This window comes from Canis aureus, chromosome 2, assembly GCF_053574225.1.
Source record: "Canis aureus isolate CA01 chromosome 2, VMU_Caureus_v.1.0, whole genome shotgun sequence".
In the NCBI taxonomy this organism is placed as follows: domain Eukaryota; kingdom Metazoa; phylum Chordata; class Mammalia; order Carnivora; family Canidae; genus Canis; species Canis aureus.
In genome coordinates, this window is record NC_135612.1 from 42,182,182 (window position 1) to 42,208,336 (window position 26,155).

General features: G+C 39.8%; 1 protein-coding gene across 8 annotated transcripts in view; it reads right to left on the minus strand.

The window, feature by feature from the left end:
• LRRC28 (leucine rich repeat containing 28) overlaps positions 1-26,155 on the minus strand; it is a 152,817-nt gene that overhangs the window by 21,899 nt on the left and 104,763 nt on the right. For all 8 annotated transcript variants that reach the window (XR_013363722.1, XM_077869935.1, XM_077869877.1 and 5 more), the window contains 2 exons: positions 20,813-20,915; positions 955-1,130 (listed from right to left, as the gene is read on the minus strand). Coding sequence is in view for 7 of the 8 variants with exons in the window: in XM_077869935.1 (XP_077726061.1) it covers positions 955-1,130; positions 20,813-20,915 (279 nt within the window). In the remaining variant the exon portion in view is untranslated. The remainder of the gene's footprint in view (positions 1-954; positions 1,131-20,812; positions 20,916-26,155) is intronic.

Consider the following 26,155-nt stretch of genomic DNA (forward strand, 5'->3'; position numbering starts at 1 on the left):
GATTGCCATGGACGGGAAACATCCAAGAGACAGAGAGGGAAATGGTCACACTACAAATTACTGACTCATCTTTGGGAAGGAAACACAAATTATCTTCTCATCCTTTATATCTATTTGAACTTTATCAATAACCATTTATAAAAACAGAATTTACCCCTAGGTGAATAATTACAGTTGTCTTTTTAGTATTAAAAAAATAACATTGTATGAGACATTCCTAGAGGGTTAATGTGAGATGTTTTTGGATGGATCTTTATTTTTTTCTAAAGCAAAGACAAAACATTTAGCAGTTTTAAAAGCACTTGGAATGTATCTTATTAAAATTGCCTCCTGCTTTCTTAAAGCATCTCTGAGACACATATCACAATACCCATAAAATCTATGTACCGCCAAATCCTCTCCAAACCAAGAGTTAACGTGCTATGGTAATACTGCCAGGGACTCCTGATATTTCTTTCCCTTTAGGTATGAAATTTCTCAGATGCGAGGAGGCTGCTGGCTGAAACCTGCTTCTGCTGGGAGGTCCCCCATTTTGCTTTCAGGATAAGCTTTTGGCATTTTTTCCCCCAACTCAAGGAAGTACGTCTGCCAGCATTCTCACTTCCACCAGATATGTTCCCAAACACCAATTTCCTTCATTTAAACCACATGGTTTAACTTTTAACCTCCGTCCTTTATGACTGAAGACTGTATTTGAGTGAACGGTCCTCTGTGTCTGCAGGGGGTGCCGAAGGGAGCAGTGTTGATAAAATACTAAAACTGTGGTTTATTATTTCTTTTAATTAAAAAAAGGCCCCATTGTACAACAATGTGAATGTACTTAATGCCACTAACTGAGCACTTAAAACTGGTTAAACTAAATTTTACGTTATGTAAGAAATGGACACCATAATAGGCACAGCATGAAATATAATTTCTAAGTTCACCGGTTAAGAGGCAGAAAGTCCTGTGTACCTTTAAGAAAAGTGTGGTAGGTGTGATGGAGACTCCTCATGGCCAGCTCTTGCAGAGGCAGAACATGGTCATTCTCTGTCCCTATGGCCTTCACCTCGGCAGGCAGGAAAACAGTTAGCTGCCCCGATGAGAAAGAAAGCAGCTTTACCTCGGAAACTTGAATGGGAGCCCCACAGCTGCAGAAAGACACATTCACAGTATTATTAGCAAAAAAAAAAAAAAAAAAAAAAAAAATAAGGCAAAGAATATACGTGCCAATAAAAATGTGTTAATCAAAATATACATTTAAAATTTTAAGACACTGCCGAATTGCCAGAATTCCTTTCAAAGTGAACAGATGCTAGCCTGGGTTCTTTAATAAAACCTGGCACAGAAATGTACACTCATCAATTGGAACTCAGCTATAGCACAGTTACTTCCAGTAAGGACAAACTTTGAAGGAACTTTCCTTTGTGAGACTGACACAATTTGTGCTGGAAGAGCCATTGATCCTCACTGCATTACCCTTTCCAAGTTCATGTCTACTGAAATTTTCAAAATTAAAAGGAAAAAAAACAGTGCTCTGTTAAGTTACAGCATTTTGTTTTAACCAAATTTTTGTGGTGGGGGAAGCAGCCCCATAAAGCAAATTGATTTTTAATGGTAGAAGATAGCTTTATTGGATCCCTCCACAAACTTGTACGGAAATTATTCATGACAAAGCCTATTGACTACACTAAGTTATGTCCTATCCCCCACAGCCACTCATAACTATAAAGGAGGCAGAGGAGCCTTGTTTCTACAACTGCCAAAACTATGGAATCCAACTTCATCCTATCTCTCGTCTGGGACCACCAGATTACCTAAAAGTCTCAAGACTTTACTTCTCTAATGACAAACAGGTGCGAACCAACCTTGGTTCTCCAGATACAATCTGAGGTAAGCTCTCTGTCCTCAACCAGAGACAGGCAATGAGGGAGAGGGCATGGGCTTGGGCTGCAGAAGCTGGCAGCTAATTCCTTTTACCAGAAAAATCAGAGCATCAGCTCTATGCCACCCAGTTAAAGAGACTTAAAGAGTATAACAACAGGGGATCCCTGGGTGGCGCAGCGGTTTGGCGCCTGCCTTTGGCCCAGGGCGCGATCCTGGAGACCCGGGATCGAGTCCCACGTCGGGCCCCCGGTGCATGGAGCCTGCTTCTCCCTCTGCCTGTGTCTCTGCCTCTCTCTCTCTCTCTCTCTCTGTGACTATCATGAATAAATAAATAAAAATCTTAAAAAAAAAAAAAAAAAGAGTATAACAACAAAACAAAAGAAAAGCAAATCCAAAGAAGATGACTTTCCTTCGGAAAATGTAACAGTTACAATATAATTGTTCTAAAGTTGGGTCAGAGAAGATAAAGTGACTGATTGTCCAGGGAATTAAAGATTTCCTAGAGGAGACAATATCTGACTCAACTGACATCACTCAACCAATTTCTCCACCCAGCTGAAAAGAAAGAACCTCAGAAGGTCACTCTGAGACACCTTCCTGAGCAAAACCCATATCCAAAAGAGACCCACTGCTTCAAATTTGAACATTATAGTTTGATTTTGCCTTTTTCAACAGCATCTCATATTCTGTACCCAGTTTCTGGGATTCATCTATGTTGCTGCATGTACTATAGTTTACTCATTTTCACTGCTCTGTAGTAGCTGATAGACTGTTTCCAGCGTTGGGCTATCGTGAACATTTTTGTATTATTTGATGCAGATGAGCATACACTTCTGTTAGGTACATATGTAAGATCAGAACAGGCTTATTTATTACAGTAAGGAGAGACAGATGGTGAAAAGGTAAATATAAAATAACACAGAGTGAGAGGGGAGTGAGAGCTGAATTAATCAAAGGAAGTCTTTTCTGAGGAGCTGACACCTGAGCAGAGACCCGACTGAAGAGTACAGTTGAATCAGGGAAGAGGAATTCCATCACAGGATGACAGGCATGTTAAATGGAGGACAGGAAATGAAGAACTCAGGGAGTCCAAAGCAGCTAGAACATAGTTGGGAAAAGTCTAAACAAGATTTTAGCAAACTGAATTCAACAATATATCAAGTCATTAGGGCCAAATGAGGTTTATCCTACCAATCAAGACTTTATTAACATTAGAAAAATCAATGTTATTCACTATACTAAAACTTAATAAAGGAAAAACCATAGATAATTTCAATAGATTAAAAAAGTTGTCTAACAAAATTCAACACTCATTAAAAAAAACTTAACAAATTTGAAAAGATGGGAATTTATTCATCTGAATAAAGCTAACTATGACAAGACAACAGTTTATACTTGGTGAAAGACTGTTTTCCCAATAAGTTCAGTAAGACAAACATGTCTGCTCTCACTACCTTTATTTAACAATGTACAACCACGCTAGGAATTTGAAGAGGGAGAATTATAAGAATTGTTAATCAGAAAGAAGCCTCTAGAAACTAGGAAGCATGAACAAGAAAGTTACTTAGAGGCTTAGAATGCCTCCCCCTCTAGACCTATTCGGGAAGGGCATGGCCACCACAGGAGCATGCAGTGCTATGGAGAAGAAACGTGCTACGGGGTGCACGCTGCAGCCAGTTCACAGATACAGTCTGTCACGTACCACAGAAACTTGCTGGAGAGTCTGACCTGCTGCTAGGGGCTAGAAAACATGCTGGAGGGTCTAGCTGGTTCACAGAATCAGCTCCTGGGTGGCAGATCACCAGGTGGTCTGCAAGAGTGGTCTGCCAAGGAACAGAGAAATTTGCTGCAGAGTATGGGTTTCTGCTGGACTGTTCTGGGTCTCCCTTTGCTAGCTGCAGGGCAGAAAACAGCAGCCTAGATGCATGAAGGGAAATGCCTTCCTCCTGTTTTGACCTTGAAGTATCCCTCTATGGCTTTTTATTTATTTATTTATTTATTTATTTATTTATTTAGTCATTCATTCATTCATTGAGAGACACACAGAGAGAGACAGAGACAGAGAGAGAGAGAGAGGCAGAGACACAGACAGAGGGAGAAGCAGGCTCCACGCAGGGAGCCTGATGTGGGACTTGATCCCAGGACTCCGGGATCACAGCCCAGGCTGAAGGCAGGGGCTAAACCACTGAGCCACCCAGGGATCCCCCCCTGTATGGCCTTCATTTTTTTTTTTTAAATTAATTAATTATTTATTTATTTATGATAGTCACAGAGAGAGAGAGAGAGAGAGAGAGAGGCAGAGACACAGAGGGAGAAGCAGGCTCCACGCACCGGGAGCCCGACGCGGGACTCGATCCCGGGTCTCCAGGATCGCGCCCCGGGCCAAAGGCAGGCGCCAAACCGCTGCGCCACCCAGGGATCCCTCTCTATGGCCTTCTATTGAAGAAGACTTATATTAATCCAGATGACAAAGGAGAAAGTTCTCTAGGAGCCAGTTCCAGGGAAAAAAGTCGGTTTGGAGCAATAGAAGCAATAGATTGATAAAAGACACATATACTTGACTCCTCTCTATAGGGAGATAATATAATTTGAGGCATATGATAATATAACAGTTCTTTATATACCACATCTGGCAGGCAATCAAAATTAACCAGGTACAATGGTAGATAAAACGGCCTAAAAGAAAATAAAGAGAAAAAAATGATTAAAAAAAAGATTTTTAAAAAGATTCACAATGATGGAATTATCTGATACAAATTTATTTTTTAAATTATTTATTTTTGGCCGGGAGGCCCAGGACCACAAGGACACTCCTGCCCCGAGCTGAGCAGATCAGCGGCCCTGCCCCGGAGCCTCCAGGCCCTGCAGGCGGAGAGCGGTTGTTCCTCCTGGGGCCTCACGGGGTAAACAACCCCCACTGAGCCCTGCACCAGGCAGGGGGCAGAGCAGCTCCCCCAAGTGCTAACACCTGAAAATCAGCACAACAGGCCCCTCCCCCAGAAGACCAGCTAGACGGACAAGTTCCAGGGGAAGTCAAGGGACTTAAAGTATACAGAATCAGAAGATACTCCCCCCCTCCGCCCCCATGGTTTTTTTTGTTGTTGTTGTTTTGTTTTTGCTTTTTGATTTGTTTCCTTCCCCCACCTTTTTTCCTTTCTTTCTTTTTCTTTCTTTTTTTTTTTTTTTGCTTCCTTTTATCTTTTTTCTTTTTCTCTCTTCTTTCCTTCTTTCTCTCCTCTCTTTTTCTCCTTTTCTCAATACACCTTGCTTTTGGCCACTCTGCAGTGAGCAAAATGACTAGAAGGAAAACCTCACCTCAAAAGAAAGAATCAGAAACAGTCCTCTCTCCCACAGAGTTACAAAATCTGGATTACAATTCAATGTCAGAAAGCCAATTCAGAAGCACTATTATAGGGATCCCTGGGTGGCGCAGCGGTTTAGCGCCTGCCTTTGGCCCAGGGCGCGATCCTGGAGACCCGGGATCAAATCCCACGTCAGGCTCCCGGTGCATGGAGCCTGCTTCTCCCTCTGCCTATGTCTCTGCCTCTCTCTCTCTCTCTCTGTCTCTTTGTGACTATCATAAATAATAAATAAAAATTAAAAAAAAAAAAAGAAGCACTATTATACAGCTACTGGTGGTTCTAGAAAAAAGCATAAAGGACTCAAGAGACTTCATGACTGCAGAATTTAGATCCAATCAGGCAGAAATAAAAAATCAATTGATTGAGATGGAATCCAAACTAGAAGTCCTAACGACGAGGGTTAACGAGGTAGAAGAACCAGTGAGTGAGGGCTGGCAGGATATATTCAGGGTCCTAAATGAGAAGAGCATGCAACCAAGAATACTTTATCCAGCAAGGCTCTCATTCAAAATGGAAGGAGAGATAAAGAGCTTTCAAGACAGGCAGGAACTAAAAGAATATGTGACCTCCAAACCAGCTCTGCAAGAAATTTTAAGGGGGACTCTTAAAATTCCCCTTAAGAAGAAGTTCAGTGGAACAATCCACAAAAACAAGGACTGGATAGATATCATGGTGACACTAAACTCATATCTCTCAATAGTAACTCTGAACGTGAACGGGCTTAATGACCCCATCAAAAGGTGCAGGGTATCAGACTGGATAAAAAACCAGGACCCATCTATTTGCTGTCTACAAGAGACTCATTTTAGACAGAAGGACACCTACAGCCTAAAAATAAAAGGTTGGAGAACCATTTACCATTCAAATGGTCCTCAAAAGAAAGCAGGGGTAGCCATCCTTATATCAGATAAACTAAAATTTACCCCGAAGACTGTAGTGAGAGATGAAGAGGGACACTATCTCATACTTAAAGGATCTATCCAACAAGAGGACTTAACAATCCTCAATATATATGCCCCGAATGTGGGAGCTGCCAAATATATAGATCAATTAATAACCAAAGTGAAGAAATACTTAGATAATAATACACTTATACTTGGTGACTTCAATCTAGCTCTTTCTATACTTGATAGGTCTTCTAAGCACAACATCTCCAAAGAAACGAGAGTTTTAAAATGATACACTGGACCAGATGGATTTCATAGATATCTACAGAACTTTACATCCAAACTCAACTGAATACACATTCTTCTCAAGTGCACATGGAACTTTCTCCAGAATAGACCACATACTGGGTCACAAATCGGGTCTGAACCGATACCAAAAGATTGGGATCGTCCCCTGCATATTCTCAGACCATAATGCCTTGAAATTAGAACTAAATCACAACAAGAAGTTTGGAAGGACCACAAACACGTGGAGGTTAAGGACCATCCTGCTAAAAGATGAAAGAGTCAACCAGGAAATTAAGGAGGAATTAAAAAGATTCATGGAAACTAATGAGAATAAAGATACAACTGTTCAAAATCTTTGGGATGCAGCAAAAGCAGTCCTAAGGGGGAAATACATCGCAATACAAGCATCCATTCAAAAACTGGAAAGAACTCAAATACAAAAGCTAACCTTACACATAAAGGAGCTAGAGAAAAAACAGCAAATAGATCCTACACCCAGGAGAAGAAGAGAGTTAATAAAGATTCGAGCAGAACTCAACGAAATCGAGACCAGAAGAACTGTGGAACAGATCAACAGAACCAGGAGTTGGTTCTTTGAAAGAATTAATAAGATAGATAAACCATTAGCCAGCCTTATTAAAAAGAAGAGAAAGAAGACTCAAATTAATAAAATCATGAATGAGAAAGGAGAGATCACTACCAACACCAAGGAAATACAAACGATTTAAAAAACATATTATGAACAGCTATAAGCCAATAAATTAGGCAATCTAGAAGAAATGGACGCATTCCTGGAAAGCCACAAACTACCAAAACTGGAACAGGAAGAAATAGAAAACCTGAACAGGCCAATAACCAGGGAGGAAATTGAAGCAGTCAGCAAAAACCTCCCAAGACACAAGAGTCCAGGGCCAGATGGCTTCCCTGGGGAATTCTATCAAACGTTTAAAGAAGAAACCATACCTATTCTCCTAAAGCTGTTTGGAAAGATAGAAAGAGATGGAGTACTTCCAAATTCGTTCTATGAGGCCAGCATCACCTTAATTCCAAAACCAGACAAAGACCCCACCAAAAAGGAGAATTACAGACCAATATCCCTGATGAACATGGATGCAAAAATTCTCAACAAGATACTAGCCAATAGGATCCAACAGTACATTAAGAAAATTATTCACCATGACCAAGTAGGATTTATCCCTGGGACACAAGGCTGGTTCAACACTCGTAAAACAATCAATGTGATTCATCGTATCAGCAAGAGAAAAACCAAGAACCATATGATCCTCTCATTAGATGCAGAGAAAGCATTTGACAAAATTCAGCGTCCAATCCTGATCAAAACTCTTCAGAGTGTAGGGATAGAGGGAACATTCCTCGACATCTTAAAAGCCATCTACGAAAAGCCCCCAGCAAATGTCATTCTCGATGGGGAAAAACTGGGAGCCTTTCCCCTAAGATCAGGAACAAGACAGGGATGTCCACTCTCACCACTGCTATTCAACATAGTACTGGAAGTCCTAGCCTCAGCAATCAGGCAACAAAAAGACATTAAAGGCATTCAAATTGGCAAAGAAGAAGTCAAACTCTCCCTCTTCGCCGATGACATGATACTCTACATAGAAAACCCAAAAGTCTCCACCCCAAGATTGCTAGAACTCATACAGCAATTTGGTAGCGTGGCAGGATACAAAATCAATGCCCAGAAGTCAGTGGCATTTCTATACACTAACAATGAGGCTGAAGAAAGAGAAATTAAGGAGTCAATCCCATTTACAATTGCACCCAAAAGCATAAGATACCTAGGAATAAACCTAACCAAAGAGGTAAAGGATCTATACCCTAAAAACTATAGAACACTTCTGAAAGAAATTGAGGAAGACACAAAGAGATGGAAAAATATTCCATGCTCATGGATTGGCAGAATTAATATTGTGAAAATGTCAATGCTACCCAGGGCAATTGACACATTCAATGCAATCCCTATCAAAATACCATGGACTTTCTTCAGAGAGTTAGAACAAATTATTTTAAGATTTGTGTGGAATCAGAAAAGACCCTGAATAGCCAGGGGAATTTTAAAAAAGAAAACCATATCTGGGGGCATCACAATGCCAGATTTCAGGTTGTACTACAAAGCTGTGGTCATCAAGACAGTGTGGTACTGGCACAAAAACAGACACATAGATCAATGGAACAGAATAGAGAATCCAGAAGTGGACCCTCAACTTTATGGTCAACTAATATTCAATAAAGGAGGAAAGACTATCCATTGGAAGAAAGACAGTCTCTTCAATAAATGGTGCTGGGAAAATGGACATCCACATGCAGAAGAATGAAACTAGACCACTCTCTTGCACCATACACAAAGATTCACTCAAAATGGATGAAAGATCTAAATGTGAGACAAGATTCCATCAAAATCCTAGAGGAGAACACAGGCAACACCCGTTTTGAACTCGGCCACAGTAACTTCTTGCAAGATACATCCACGAAGGCAAAAGAAACAAAAGCAAAAATGAACTATTGGGACTTCATCAAGATAAGAAGCTTTTGCACAGCAAAGGATACCTTTGTTGACTGTATCTTCAAATATTGAAGATATTTGCAAATGACCTAACAGATAAAGGGCTAGCTTCCAAGATCTATAAAGAACTTCTTAAACTCAACACCAAAGAAACAAACAATCCAATCATGAAATGGGCAAAAGACATGAAGAGAAATCTCACAGAGGAAGACATAGACATGGCCAACATGCACATGAGAAAATGTTCTGCATCACTTGTCATCAGGGAAATACAAATCAAAAACCACAATGAGATACCACTTCACACCAGTGAGAATGGGGAAAATTAACAAGGCAGGAAACCACAAATGTTGGAGAGGATGCGGAGAAAAGGGAACCCTCTTACACTGTTGGTGGGAATGGGAACTGGTGCAGCCACTCTGGAAAACTGTGTGGAGGTTCCTCAAAGAGTTAAAAATAGACCTGCCCTACGACCCAGCAATTGCACTGTTGGGGATTTACCCCAAAGATGCAATGAAACGCCGGGACACCTGCACCCCGATGTTTCTAGCAGCAATGGCCACAATAGCCAAACTGTGGAAGGAGCCTCGGTGTCCATCGAAAGATGAGTGGATAAAGAAGATGTGGTTTATGTATACAATGGAATATTACTCAGCCATTAGAAACAACAAATACCCACCATTTGCTTCAACGTGGATGGAACTGGAGGGTATTATGCTGAGTGAAGTAAGTCAATCGGAGAAGGACAAACATTATATGTTCTCATTCATTTGGGGAATATAAATAATAGTGAAAGGGAATATAAGGGAAGGGAGAAGAAATGTGTGGGAAATATCAGAAAGGGAGACAGAACATAAAGACTCCTAACTCTGGGAAACAAACTAGCGGTGGTAGAAGGGGAGGAGGGCGGGGGGTGGGAGTGAATGGGTGACGGGCACTGGGGGTTATTCTGTATGTTGGTAAATTGAACACCAATAAAAAATAAATTTTAAAAAATTATTTACTTTTATTTATTTATTTTTTTAAGAGATTTTATTTATCTATGAGAGATACACACAGAGAGAGGCAGAGACATAGAGGGAGAAGCAGGCTCCTCACATGGAGTCCTTGATCTCAGGACCCTGGAATCATGCCCTGAACCAAAGGCAGATGCTCAACCACTAAGCCACCCAGGCATCCCTGATACAAACTTTATAATAACCATTCTTAATATGTCTAATAAGCTCTAATATTGAGAATTTTGATGGAAGAAGTTATAACACATGTGGTGTTAAGACTGAAGAAATCTAGGAGAATAGTAGTATTCCAGATAGAGGAGAAATAGGTGCAAAGAGGCAGGAGTCTGGTGTGCTCAAGAAGGGAGGAGGTAAATATGGCCAAAGTGGAGGTAGGAAGGGAGAGAGTGGTAGGGGAATTCAAAGGTATGACCTAGAAGACAAGTCATGTAGAGGCCCACAGGTCACTGCAAGGGCTCTGGCTTTTATGCTAAGTATATGGAATACCAAGGGTGATGGCTGAGTAAAGCGTAACTGGATCTGAGTTATGACATTGCTAGGATCACCAGACACCATGTAGAGAACAGACTCAGGGTGGTTGAGACAGAAAGAGGAAGACCTTTATTATCATCCAGGTGAAAGATGATGGTAACTTAGGTCAAGGTGATATTACATAGAAGTTGCAAGAGACTGAATATGTTTTTGAATGTACAGCCAACAGGCTATGTGATGGGTTGGTTGTGGGAAAAAGAGAAATTAAAGAAGATCCCCCCGAGCTTAGGAGCAGAGTAACTGGAAGAATGGAATTTCCATCAACTGAGATGTAGCAGATTATAGAAGACTGAGTTGGGGGGCAAGGAATTAGGAGTTTGATTATGGATATGTTAACATTTAATTGTACATATCCATCTGGAAATGCCAATTAGATGCTGTTGGATGTAGGAGTCTGGAGGTCAGGCAAGTGGTCTAGGCTGAAGTTCTATATTTGGGAGTCATGCATGAGTAATATTTAAAGCATAATTGTGATTGCATGAAATAACCTAGCAATGTTTCTCATCAGGGATGCTGTCAGCATTTCAGGGGGGCACATATTCTTAATTGTTTAGAACTTTTGTGTGCAAGATATTTAGCATCTCACCAAATGTCAGTAGAAATCCCAGTCTTAAAGCCTACTCCCTCCCCAACTTACACACATTTCCAAATGCCCTGGAGTGGAGAACTGCTATTCTTGCTTGGGAATCAGTGACCAATCAGACCAATCAGTGACCAATCAGAATTGGTAGAGACAGGGATCCCTGGGTGGCGCAGCGGTTTAGCGCCTGTCTTTGGCCCAGGGCGCGATCCTGGAGACCCGGGATCGAATCCCACATCAGGCTCCCGGTGCATGGAACCTGCTTCTCCCTCTGCCTGTGTCTCTGCCTCTCTTTCTCTCTCTCTGTGTGACTATCATAAATAAATAAATAAAATTAAAAAAAAAAAAAAAGAATTGGTAGAGACGGAGAAGAGTTTTGAGTCCTTGAGTCCTGATCTCAGTATGTTGTGAACAGGGGAATGAGGATGAAGCACTAGAGAAGGCTGAGAAGGGGTGGACAGTGGCAGAAGAGGGGAACCAGAGAGATGGTATTCTGAAAGCCAGGTAGTGAAGGTGTTTCAAGAAGTAGAAACTGATCAAGTGTTGGACAGGTCAAAAGATTAGAACTGAGAAGTGAATTTGGCAATGTGGAAGTAACTAGTGACACTGAAAATGCTGGCTTTGGTGTAGAATTGTGTTACCAAAGCCCAATTGGTGTGGGTGGATGCGAGAATGGAAGGAAGTGGTGTCAGGAAGTATAGGCATCTCTTTCAAAAAGTTTTCCTCCGAAGAGGAACAGAAAAATTAGGAAGAAAGTGGAGAATAAGAACAAAATGTTACATGAAAAAAAAGTAAGTCACAGGGGCATACATACAGCATGTGCCATTTACACAAAGATACAAAACCTGACAATATACTACCTGGGGAGGTATTTACGTATATCAAAATCAAAACTGAGTATAAATGAATGATCAATATAAAATTCAGGATAGTGGTTAACCTTGGGGAAGAGCGTACAATTGGAGAGATGCACATAGGAGCTTCAAAAATATTGGTAATGTTCTTGTGGTAAACTAATGAAATTTACATTGATGTGCAGGGTCAAAATATGGAAGCCTTCTAGCCAACTTTTAAGAAATGTGACCCTCTTACCTTAGTTGATGCAAAAAGAGGACAATGTAAGAAGAAAGGTGCCTATGGGGGCCTGTGACCTTACCATTTCCTTGTGGATTCTGAATTATAAGCCTTGCTCTAGGCAATACTGTCTTTATTAAAATGCACCATGGCCACTCCAGCCTACAGGCCAAATTGGCCTGAAAATTTCCATATCTGGTCATCCCAAATATAAATCTTACTTGTCCCCAAATCTAATTCCTTTATAAAGTCGTCCCTGATAATCCTCTCTTACCAATGATCTACCACGTTTTAAGTTTCTATCACATATTTCTAACTGTATTACAGGTGTTCTGCTGCTGTTAACTCATCTGAGTTCAATTTTCTCTTTTATCTAGTAGTTTCCATATTGATAGCTAAGCAGTTCCAAACACAGACATAGTTAAAGAAGCCTGAAAGAGAAAAGATAAGAAAGAAATGGGAAAAAGAATACTGAGTCATCCATACTATTGCCAAAAAGGAGATAATTTGGGGGTACTCAAAGGGGTCCATTAGAAGTCTCAGGACCAGGAGATGTGCTAGCGACCTCATAAGCATTACAAATATCTGTATTTGGTTATATTATAAGATCGCCATGTTTAAGGACATGATTATATAGGAAAAATGACAGTAATCTGTCAAACAGGATTTTGGAAAATGTCTTATTTATGGATTAAATTAAATATATCTTGAGTCGTGTGTGTGTGTGTATTAGGGTGGGCAGGTGCTATGAAGTGTCACAATACATACCTGCTAAGTCTGTAAAAATGACAGACAAGCCACAGACTGGGAGAAAATATGTGCAAATCACATACTTGATGAAAGACATGTATTCAGAATATATAAAGAACTCTCAAGAGTCAATAACTTAAAACAATCCCATTTGTAAAAAGTGAGTGAAAGATTGGAACACACTTGGCCAAAGAAGATATATGGAGGGCAAATAAGTATGTGAAAAGAGGTCCAACGTCAGTAGTCATTAGAGAAATGCAAAGCAAATTAAAACCATAAGATATCACTACTCATTTATCAGATGTCTGAAAGAAAAAGAATCTGATAAGAACTCTCATAAGTTGCTGACAGAAATAAGAAATAGCATAGCCAAATTGGAAAATAGACCAGCAGTTTTTTATGAAGCTAAGCATAACACTTACCATATGACCCAGCAACTACATTCTTAGGTATTCTATCCAGGTGAAATGAAAATTTATGTTCACACAAAACCCCATATATGAATGTGTATAGCAGCTTGTATCAGTACACTTTGTATGACATTATAGAAAGGGCAAATATAGGGACACAAAACAGACCATTATTTCCAGGGGCTAGAACGGGAGGGGAGAGTTCATTTCAAAGGGACACAGAGGGGATCCCTGGGTGGCGCAGCGGTTTGGTGCCTGCCTTTGGCCCAGGGCGCGATCCTGGAGACCCGGGATCCAATCCCACGTCGGGCTCCCGGTGCATGGAGCCTGCTTCTGTCTCTGCCTCTCTCTCTCTCTCTCTCTCTCTCTGTGACTATCATAAATAAATAAATAAATAAAAATTTAAAAAAAAATAAAAAAAAAATCAAAGGGACACAGAGGACATTTTTGGAGTAGATGAACTATTTTGTATCTTGATTATAGTTTGGCTTTATGACTCTATATATCTGTCAAAATTCACAGAAATGTATGCTAAAAAGCATGAATTGTACATGCTTGTACATTATTAGAACAAACAAAAAAGCCCAAACAGTATCATGCTTCTAAGGCAGGTCCTGGAGCCTTCTGCTCTATTAGTCATTAACCCTTTGTTGTGGACCTTAGGGGAGAGGCAGACATGGGAGTTGGGGAGCTCAGGTGACTTCGCCCAAGAGTTATTCACTAGCTTGGGTAGAAATACTTTAATACTGTCAATAACTTAACAGCTGCAATGGGTACACTAGTGCAAACCAGCTACACATTGGCCTGTCAAATAATGTCAAGGTTTATGTGAAAACTTTTGCAATTTTTGCCTTTGGTATTTACTTTGCCTTTGCCTCTTGCTCTCAGAACCTCTGTTCACCCTGTGTGATCACATAAGCATGAGAGTCTGTAGTAACACACCTGCAGCTTGGTATGAATATTTCCATGGATTGGAAAGATCACCTTTATGAACCATTCTGTGAAGATGAAGAAATGAATCTCAAGTTTACTTTATAATGATTGTCTCTTTCCTAGTACAAAGAAAATTAAGATGAGAAAATCATATCCAAAATGCTACTATGCAGTGTGGCCATGAAGTCCGGAAGCATAGGTAAACACACAATAAATTATTCTTTTGATGATCTACTACAACACATGGTGTGATGATTAAATTTTTGTATTAAGTTGGCTTGGTCACAGTAGCCAGATATTTGGTCCAACACCAGACTAGATGTTTCTGTGAAGATATTTTTATGGATGAGATCAACATTTAAATTGGTCGATTGAATAAAGCTGACTACTCTCTATAATGTGGGTGGGCCTCAGAAGGCCTTCAGAGAAAAAGACTGAGTGAGACCCACTTCCAAACTGCCTTCATACTCAAGCTGCCACATCAACTCTTCCCTGGGTATCTAGCCAGCCCTGCGGATTTCAGACTCAGCAGCCAATTCCTCAAAATAAATCAACCTCCCTTTTCCCCTCACCCCCACACACATCCTATTGGTTCTGTTGCTGTGGAGAACCCTGACTAATATATGTGGTAAAATAATATTACTTGTTTCCAAACTTTATAGCCACACTGTAGCATGAGAACCCTGAGCAAAACGATAAAACAAGGAAAAAGCAGAATAAAAAACAAGCCAGTTATTTGTGAAATACTTCATAGTGTTATTGCCTTAACAGCTGCTGCTTCTTTATACAATCACGCATGAACTGTATGTGGACACTTCCCAAAGAATTTAACAATATAGAGTAACAAAAAAAGGTTTAGAAAACTGAAAGTCAGATTTTTCCTAATGCTTTCTTCATCTTCCATAATTAAAAAGACAGGTGTCTCAGTGAAACCACTGAAAAGGCTCCCATTAACAAGTAAGCGGATTCTCTGTTTTATATAATGTCTAATTTCCCTTTGACAAGTTCCTACTCTTCACCACAGGATATAAAGGGCTAATTAAATTCATTTTAGGATACATCTATTAACTGCCTTCTCTGCTTCATGGTGGAGAAGAGCCACCGCTATGAGGAATGCGGGCTGTAAAGGAGGAATTCACATGAGTTATCTGCTGTGCATGGTCAACCTCCCTTGACCCCATCAGAGATGAAATATCCATCCCTATTACCTGAAATGATGCAGGAGTGAGAAAGGTATTTTCCGTCTCTGCTCTCCAGGAACAAGCAGAGGGGCTCAAACATACAGAAGTGAATCGAGACCAAAGACAAGAGTAAGGCATTCTTGAAAAGTGTTTTTGCTGGATGCTAGGTTGATTGTATTTTTTTGTTTGTTTCACACCTTAAAAAAGTTGTTTCACTGTTTTCTTGCCTTCACAGTCTCTGATGAGAAGGTAACAACAGTCTTTTGAATTTTTCTTTATTTGTAATTTGTCATTTTTCTCTGGCATCTTTTGAGATTTTCTTTTTATCTTTGGTTTTCAGCAGCTTTGCTTAGGCATCATTTTCTTCATAATTTGTACTGCTTAGGGTTTGCTGAGCTTCAATGTAAATTTAAGTCTGATATTTGGGAAATTTTCAGATGTTAATTCTTCAAACATTTTTTGCCGCATTTCTCTTAGGCAAAAGAAAAATTAGGAAAAATCTGTTCCTTCTGGGACACCAATTATACCTCTATCAGGCTTTTTTTTTTTAATATAATCTGGGAGATTCCTGATGCTGGGTTCATTTTTGTTTTCAATCTTTTTTCTCTGTGTTCTTCACACTGATTAATTTCTATTGATCTACCTCCGAGCTCACTGACTTTTCCTCTGTTATACCCATTTGGTTGTTAAGCCCAATAAGAAAAATCTTTATTTCAGATATTGTATTTCAACTCTAGGATTTCCATTTGTTTCTTTCCTATAATTCCCTTTCTTACCCTGGTCTTTTCATTCACTACAAACTTATTTTTCTTTATGTCATTGAGAATAGTTGTTTTAAAATCCCCATCTATCAATTCCAACAGTTTGGGTCCTCTTGGGTTGGTCTCTGCTAATTGTCTTTTCCTTGAGAATGGGTCACATTTTCCTTATTATTCATGTTATGTAATTGTGGGTTGTATCCTGGATACTGTGAAAGATGTATTTATACTGTGAAGATGCTGGATTCTGTTACATTCCTCTAAAACTTAAAAGGAGTATTAATATTTTTGTTTAAATAAACAATTAATTACTTTGTTGGAATCAAACTTCAAACTCTCTTGATTGACGGTTCAATCTGTCAATTTGTCTCTAGCCATACTACTTTGTGCTTGCCCCACAAGGAGTGATTCAGGTATCTAATATTGCTTCTTATTGGCTGGAGGGCAGCCCCCACATAAAAAGAGACTGTGACATAAAGTCTATTTATTTATTTTAAAAGATTTTATTTATTTATTTTTAAGGATTTCATTTATTTATTCATGAGAGAGAGAGAGAGAAAGAGAGAGAGAGAGACGGGCAGAGACACAGGCAGAGGGAGAAGTAGGCTCCTGCAAGGAGTCCAATGTGGGACTTGATCTTGTGACTCCAAGATCATACCCTGAGCCAAAGACAGACCCTCAACCACTGAGCCACCTAGGTGTCCCAAGCCTATTTATTTATTTAACTTTTTAATTTTTTAAAAGATTTTATTTATTTATTTGAGGGGAAGGCAGAGGGAGAAGGAGAGAATCTCAAGCAGACTCTGTGTTGGGCACTGAGCCCAAGATTATGACCTCAGCCAATCCAAGAGTCCAACACGCAACCAACTGAGCCACCCAGGTGCTCCAAGGCTATTTTTAGAGACTGCTGGTTTAACTCAGAACTCAGAATGCATTTCTCACATAAACAACTCTGTTACCTTGAGTAGTTATATTAACAAACCATTTAATCAAGTCATTAAACCAAATTTGTATCAAGTCAAGCTGTAATTGCTTATTTACATAAGGAAAAGCAAAGCAATGGCTCAGTTTTCTGCATATAATCAGACAACTGAAAGAAGAACCGGTATAGGATCACTTTTACCATTATGTTTTCCTAAGTAAGCAAATATGCCAATTACCATTCTCTACAATTCTAATAGGATGGACTTCTCTTTCTGGGTAAAATACAGAAGAACTAAAGACATTTACTCCTACAGTAACAGTAAGAAAGACCCAGACAAAATAAAAATCATACTTTTCCATGAAGCTGGCAAAGAGCATTGAATGCACGGAAGCTGTGACAGCCCAGTTTCCAAGATGGCGCCCATGAGTCTCCCCTCCTAGTACTCACTCCCTTAAGTAGTCTCCTGCTGCAATAGATAGGACTGACCTGTGTAATCAACAGGATATAACAGAAATGACAGTGTATAACTTCAAGGCCAGGTCATAAAAGATAGTCCCATGCTCTAAATTTCTATCACTCTACCTCTCTTAAGCTATTTATTTTTTGTATTAACACTTATTTTTATATATTAGGATAAACATCTAAGTTATCTTTGTCTTTTCCACAATTCTTAGCACAGTGCTGACTTGCTAGTTAATGCTCAATAATTATATGACAAATAAGTCGTATAAGATTTCTAAGATTTCTTAAAACTGTACATTATTTGCTATATTTATGCTTTATAGTTTTATATCTGATTCTGTATTTTATTCTCAGATGTGAGTTATACATATAGCAGACTTTTTCATATTGTGCCACATGTCCCTAAAATGCTGTGTTCATTTTGCTCTGTTGCTCTAATTCTCTTAGACTTTTTTTTTTTTTAAGATTTTATTTATTTATTCATGAGAGATACAGAGAGAGAGAGAGGCAGAGACACAGGCAGAGGAAGAAGCAGGCTCCATTCAGGGAGCTGGACATGGGACTTGATCCCGGGTCTCCAGGATCACACCCTGGGATGAAGGCAGCACTAAATCGCTGAGCCACCTGGGCTGCCCTCTCTTAGACTCTTCATCAGAAGAGGTAATGTAGAGACATCTGGGTGGCTCAGGGGTTGAGTGTCTGCCTTTGGCTCAGGTCATGATCCCAGGGTCCTGGGATCAAGTCCTGCATCAGGCTTACCATAGGGAGTCTGCTTCTCCCTCTACTTATGTCTCTGCCTCTCTCTCTGTGTCTCTTATGAATAAATAAATAAAATCTAAAAAAAAAAAAGAAAGAAAGAAAGAAGGAAGTAATGTAGTTGTTTCAGAGATGGTACAGTACAACAGAAGCTAGTGTGTTCTTATACTCCAGGCCTACACTGAAGAACCATAGGTGAGAGTGGTGGAGAACCAAGTATATTGATTCTTAGTTTCTCAGCTTAAATATCCTCTCCTTAAAGAGCACTATCACTAAGCTTGATCAATTATTTATTGTTTATTTAGATTCCTGGATAGATTATATGGTCCACAAGGACAGATATTAAAAATTGCATTACTCATCACTGTATGGCCATTGTCTAACACAGTGACCAGAGTAGTTGCTCAATAAATATTAACTGAATGAGCTAAGTGAACCAAGATTCTTGTTCAGAATCAAGAAGCACACTTTCTAGGCCTCAAGTGCCCTTTTGCTCTATATATCAGGTTTACCTCAGAATCTTGTTCTACTCCTTGTCCTTCCTTCTCCCAATGCAGCCCCGTTTTGACTTGGAACGGGGAAAGCCCTTTGCATATATTCAACAAGAGAGATAAAAGAGATAAAAAAGAAGAAGGACCCTTAATTCTGTTGCCAAACCTTCAGAACCATCATCTATTAGAATTTGGAGTACATTTTGCCATAAAATATCATATAATTTCGGGGGGTGCAAAATGGGTTAAATGACCTTTTATTTTTTATTTTATTTTATTTTTTGTTAAATGACCTTTTAATGAGTTGGCCAGGAATATAACCACCAGAGTTGCTTCTAACAAGTGCACTGACTTACACCAACAGACTAAAAATGCTTTTTGGATCACAGTTCATTTGTAAGTGGAGCTGCCTCTATTCCAAAAACTACTAATATTACAAACTCAATTATTTTATACTATCCTTTGAATAACTGTTTTATTTTTTATTGCTACTTCCAAAGGAAGATGTTAATAATAATAAATGTAGACTACTACTTAATAATTTGCATATTTCTCAAAGAAAATTAACTATAAAGTTCAATACTCCTGCTACCAAATACCAAGTAAAGGATTAAAAAATGTCTCTCTACTCAGCATATGTAAAACTTTCTGGCAGTCACTAACACAACAAATACATGACAAAGTAGAAGGCTCTTTATCTTAAGTAAAAGCTATTCCTTAATTGTGTGCAGTCTGAATTCCTAATTCAGTGCAGTCTCTGAAGGCTTAGGTGTGGGAAGAACTGCCTTCAGCCTTGGAGCACGCTTGCATCATTCCACGTATCTTGGTGATGGAAGGTATTTTACTTACCACTTGGAAGAATTAGGCTATGTTACAGATCCTTTAAGAACTCATTAGGATTAATGACTGAGTAGTATTAACAGCTGTCATATAATCAGCTGTCGAAAAATCACTGAGCTAAAACCCTACCACACATTCTATTATCTCCGCTTCACAGAAGGTTCTGAAATACATCTCTGGGGTTGTATTTCATCAGCCTATATGGGCACTTTGAAGCGTCATCGAAGGCTCTTCCAAGATAACAATGGTATAATTTTTCCTAAGGGAAGGCCACTAGTCCTAGGAATGCCCTCTCTGGAGCAATTGCTGCTCAGTGCCTATCCCCTGGAGGCAGGCCAACAGGGGAGTGGCTGTCTTCTATGCACAAGTTTGTTGTCATCTCTATTCTTGCCAGAACTACATATAGTATGAGCCAGGTTACGCAGGGTGCTGGAATCACAAGTACAGAGTCAAATATGCTGGCTAAGTAGCCTTGAAGGTATCCCAAGTATCCTTTGGCTGTTTCTGTGAGGGAAGGCAGGCCCGTTTAAACAGGCTCTGGTAGCTGAGTGGTCCTATATTAATCTCACACCACTCTGGGAAACACTTTAAGGTGGTTCCGTCCCAACATTCTAGAAGGAGAGGCTGAAACCACTTTTCCAAACCGGACTGAGAAGAAAAGACTATTGCTGCTCTGAAAATAAAAGTCTATCATATCCTTTGAACGGAAACATCTGTTTTGGTTGCTAGGATCATTATTTGTATTAAGAGACTATGTCACATGTTGCATTCTAAATATTTTGAAATGGTCAAGTTCTAGGTCCTAGAGCTATTCCTGTAGTAAAACTCTCACTGCCGTGGAGGGTAGAGAAAAGAAAGCTTTTAAGTTCATGGTGATTCCTCCACTTTCAGGGACTGATACTATGGAGTTTATGAAGGTATACATGGATTCATTTTTGACCAGAAAATAATAAACAACTTGCTTACTGACTGAACTCAAAGTATAATACGGTAAATTGCTTGCTCAATATTCTTAGCTTCTAGTATTTGGTTTAGCATATTAAGGCCAAAGACAGAATTGAACAGGCATCTGATCCAAGGCAGTCTACCAATTTCTGAGTTACATCAGGATCAAAAAGTGAAATTGAAATAAATGTGGCAGAGTTCAGCTATAGTACAAAACATGAAATCAGCCTTACCCACTGCACCCGATGACTTTATTATACAGATAGGACGGCAAGCCTTTCAGGTGAATGTTGTTATCCACGTACACGTATTGTAGTTCTCGAGATCGACCTAAATCTGGATTAAAAAGAAAAGTACTATAATTCCTATAAATACGTATCAGTACAGTGTGAAATGTAAATGTAATCCATAATATTAGAATGAGTCAAAGTTTCTATTCTCGAGGACAAATTGTTACAGATTTACTTGAACTCTGTGTGTGAAATTATGTCAGGTGGAATATTAGATTCTGTATCAGAAAATGTGACCATAGAAAAATTACTCAACTCATCTGGTTTCTTGAACTATAAAATGAGATAACTGTGAAGAGAATATGATTAAATTTCCTTCCCCCATAAATGTTGTGACTTTTTATTAACAATTTTAAGAATACTACTTGTTGTAAGTCTGCATTCATTTTCATTTTCATTTTCCTCCAGCAGAAAAAAGGTGATATGAACAAAAGTGGCAGGTTAGCCTCACCAGGCTTAGTTCTACCCCTGTATCACCTACTGTGTTTCACCTCCCCTAGACAGAGAATGGGGAGCAGGGAGGGATAGGGATCAAGCCCTGGCTGGGCTGAAGTCTCTGGAGCTAGGCAGATGTAGGAATGGATAAACTGCCCAAGGCTGAAGAGGGAGGAGGAAGTAAAGGGAACCCTAAATCCCAGTCCCCTAGTGAGGTGTGAAGAATAGGTGGACAATTAGGGAGACAAACCATGAGAGACTCCTAACTCTGGGAAACAAAGGGTTGCAGAAGGGGAGGTGGGTGGGAGGATGGGGTAACTAGGTGATAGGCACTAAGGAAGGGCATATGATGGGATGAGCCCTGGGAGTTATATTATATGTTGGCAAATTGAATTTAAATAAATAAATAAATAAAGAATAGGTGGAAAATACCTGTAGGCCAGTAAGGACTGGAATGGGTATTGTTACAAAGAAAACCATAGGCTCAGAATGAAGTCACTTATGCTAGGTTGCGTCACCAAACTGGGCCTTAATACCTAATCTAATTGTAGTTTCAACCTCCCTGAGGAATGTAACCTTTAACTAGTCAATATGGAATTTCCTGGTGAGCACTAGGAAATTTACTGCTAGACCCCATCCATTCTGCCTTAGCAGGGCAACCTTGCCTAAAACAATGCACTTTCCTAATAATTTCCTTTTCACTGCTCCTGCTCTGCCTTTAAAAACTTTCCTTTTCTGCAACTTGATGGAGCTCCTTTCAACTTGCTAGATGGGATGCTGCCCCATTATCATTTAATAAAGCCAATTAAATCTTCAAATGTACTCAGTTGACTTTTTGGTACTTAACAGTATGGCTCAGTGGTTGAGCGTCTCAGGGTGTGATCCCGGTTCAGAGATGAGTCCCATATTAGGCTCCTGGCAGGGAGCCTGCTTCTCTCTCTACCTATCTATGTCTCTGCCTCTCTGTCTCTTGTGAATAAATAAAATAAAATCTTAAAAAAAAATAACAGTATGTACCAGGAATGGGAAGAGGTGAGAAAGGGGGTCCAGAAAGCAGGGTCTGCAACAGGAACAGGTGTTCCAGGAGAGACCGAATCCAGAGGTTTTCCAGAAGCAGCTGGGAATTGGGGTGGGGGGGGGAGCACTAGCTGGAAGAGGACTTGGTGAAGAGATGAGGCACAGAGTACTGAAGGTGCTCTCTGCCCAACATAGGTATTAGCAGTGACACTTCCAAGTGTTGAGGCAATCCCTTCCTGCCTACTGTGTGTGCAAGAATGTTTGACCAGCCTTCCTTTCCACTCCTAGCACTCACTGGGTGGGGCTCTTTGTCTTCACTACCACAAAACAGAGTCCTCAGCAGTCTTGCCAAACCCTCTACTCCCTGAAGCAAGAACACAATCTTTGAAAAAATTTCTGGAGTTCTGCTAGTGCCAAGAGGCAACAGGTTGAAAGAAAAGCTCTTCCATCTAATCCTATAGTTTGGAAAAAACAGAGGCCCAGATAACTGAATTGGGAAGTTCTTAAGTGTATTTACATTTCTAAAGAAAACCTATTTACCCATTAAGGACTTTTTAGGCACAATGGTAGGCTTTGGGGAATAGAGATACTAATAAGATATCATATTGATGTAGATGGACAGGAAAAACTGTTAACTGTTATACAATACAATCACTGCTTAGAGGCTTGTAGAAAGTCTTATGGGTTCACAGATGGGTTCTGGACAATCTGGTACAGAAAGTGGAAGGGGGTGATAGAAGACTGAGGTGAGGAAGGGTTCCTGGTGGGAGAGGGTAGGGAAGGGTCCATATTGCCTCCTTCCCATTGCTCATCCTCTCACAATGATCCTGATAATCCTGTCCAGGACTAGCACTGGAGTAAGACTCAAAAAGAGTAATCAAAGCTGGGAGTGCTGGGAGGCAACAAAAGGGGAAGTGACAACTCTCAGAGAAAAAATAATTTCTGGGCTGCTGGCTAGAGATGCCCCTCCCCAGTGTGGTAGCTTAACAATATCTAACAAGCAGGACAGGCACAAACAGTGTGTGATTTCAGCCAGTAAGCCACAGAAGACACTGTGGCTTCCTCTTTGCTCTCTATCTTGGATCATTCATTCTGGAAGAAGACAACTTCCTGGTTATGAGGGCCCACCTGCAGATCTCTGGAGAGGGAATGGGGCCATCTTGGAAGCAGCCTCTGCAAGCCCCAGGTTAAGCCTTCAGATTACTACAATCCCAAGGCTATGTGAATATCCTGTTCCTGGGATGCCTGGGTGCCTCAGTGGTGGAGCATCTGCCTTCAGCTCAGGGTGTGATCCCAGTCCAGGGATTGAGTCCCACATTGGGCTCCCTGAGAGGAGCCTACTTCTCCCTCTGCCTATGTCTCTGCCTTTCTTTCTGTGTCTCTCATGAATAAATAAAATCTTTACAATAAACAAACAAAACAACTACCAAAAAAAAAAAAAAAAAAAAAACCAAAAAAACAAAAAAAAAATCCTGTTCCTCCTCAAAATCTTGCATATTAATTTTAACATCCACCAATAGATCTTGTTTGCAACACTTACTGTGTAGTTTTTATTGAATGGTGATTTTCTACTACCATTTTTCTGTCTTTATTTATTTTTAAAAGATTTTATTTATTCATGAGAGACACACACACAGAGGCAGAGACACAGGCAGAGGGAGAAGCAGGCTCCATGCAGGAAGCCTGATGTGGGACTCAATCCCAGGTCTCCAGGATTACACCCTGAGCTGAAGGCAGGCACTTAACCACTGAGCCACCCAAGCGTCCCTGTCTACATTTATTAACTGCTATTCTGTAAGGCAGAACCTTCCCTTCCTTTCCATTTATTTGATTTTTATATCAGTATGGATTGATGGATATTTATTTTATCATAAGAACTAAAAAAACCCAATACCATTATGATTTATCAGTCAAAATAAATGTTCCAGTTTTGGCAATTAGGAGCAGTCTAAGCCTGGGTCTTATGTTCTCTTAACAAGTTTTCATCCTTTTTTGAGCACTTCTTTACTTTCTGACACAAAATGTTCCAAACTCAGCTTGTTTTTTTCTTCCTCTAGCCCTGAAATCAACTACTTTTTCCAAGGAGACTTGATTCCTTTTATTGGGGTGTGTTTATAAACCAAGATCTGAGTGCCATGTGCTCATTACTAGAGGGGTACCATTGCTTCTAGGATCTCTCAGTGGACAGACCTATAAAATATATACCAGTATAAGAATCCGTGCGTCCATCTATGTCTGTATTAAGGGAGGTGTACCCTCAGCATTGACCCCTTGAAGTGGACTTGCAGGGTCAAAAGATGGGTAGATTCTTGGTATTTCCCTCCTGAAGGAGGTACTTCCCTCCAGTCTGCTTCCCCTCCAGCAATGCATAAAGGCATTGCCTTTCTCACTACCTCAATTTTTAAAGCAAATTATCCTATTTAAAAATGTTTGACATCCTGATAGGTGAGAAATGATATCCTGGCATTGTCTTAATTTGCATTTCTCTAATTACGAGTGTGAATGTTTTCAAATATGTCTGAGGGCCATTTTAACTTTTTTTTAGTGAATTGTCTGTTCATAGTTCATGTGTCTGTTCTTTCACTTATTAACCACGTGAACAGAGTTTCAGTTTGCAATGCGTTAAATGGTATAGTAGTGCCTAGTCCCTGAACCTTACCACGTTGTTATGACAACTGAGAGTGAATGTAATCTGTGAAATTTAAATCACCATATTCTTTTAAGCATAAGAATATACACTTCATATAAATAATGTGTATTGCTACGTTAGTAAACATATATAAACGTATCTACTGGTATAAGGAGCTACAAATTTATAGAACATAGATGGAAAAAATAGAGACAGAAATACCAAGAATCCACTTGCACTGAAAAAGGTCTCGATATTAGCCAAAGAATTCTTATTCTAGATTTCTTCACTACTTCTCTGATGTGCCTACAAATCCTGTCATCACAAATAGACATCTGTGGATTTAAAGGCACATAGAAAACTGTAAAAATTTTTTTCAAAATGAAACTGCATTGATAAAATGCAAAAAGCCCTGGTTTCAGAATTGCCTTTGGAGTCCCTATGGGACTCGAGGAAATATTCTTTACTTGTGCTTATGCAGAGGTAAAGCATGCAGAATACTAATTAAAGTTGTTAAGAACAGTCTTGGAGTCAGACAGCCTGGATCTGAATACCTGTTCTTCTATTTACTAAATGGTGTCCTCAGTTTCCCTGATCATATAAAGGAAAAAACAATGCTCTTAAAAAAAGAAAAAGATTTATCTATTTTAGAGAAAAAGAGTGGGGGCAGAAGGAGAGGGAGAAAGAATCCCAAGTGGACTCCCCACTGAGTGTGGACCCTGAAGGGGGGGGGGGGGCTTGATTCCACAACCCTGAGATGGTAACCTGAGCCAAAACCAAGAGTCACTCAACTGACTGAACCACCCAGGCACTCCAATAACACTGTCTCTTAAGTTTGGTGAGAATTACTAACAAAGTTTCTACATTATCAAGCAGAATCTTTGCCATACACCTTCTCCAATATATGGCAATTTTTATTATTCTCATTATTAGTAGTGACATATTTGGAAGTATGGCCCTACAGCAAAAGGCCAATTAAGAGAGAATTCTCCCTAGCATGCAGCAAAAGGCATTAACACTTTTCTATAGTTATTGCATGGAAAGGAGTTGGAGGCAACAGCCTCTAGAGACAGCAATTCATCCCTTCGAGTCAAGGACACAAAATGAGACATGACAGAGGAAGCACCTCTCCCCTCTAATACACACAAAAAGAGCCTGTGCAAATGAAATGGTCTACGTGCACAGATCATAATACAAAAGTAAAT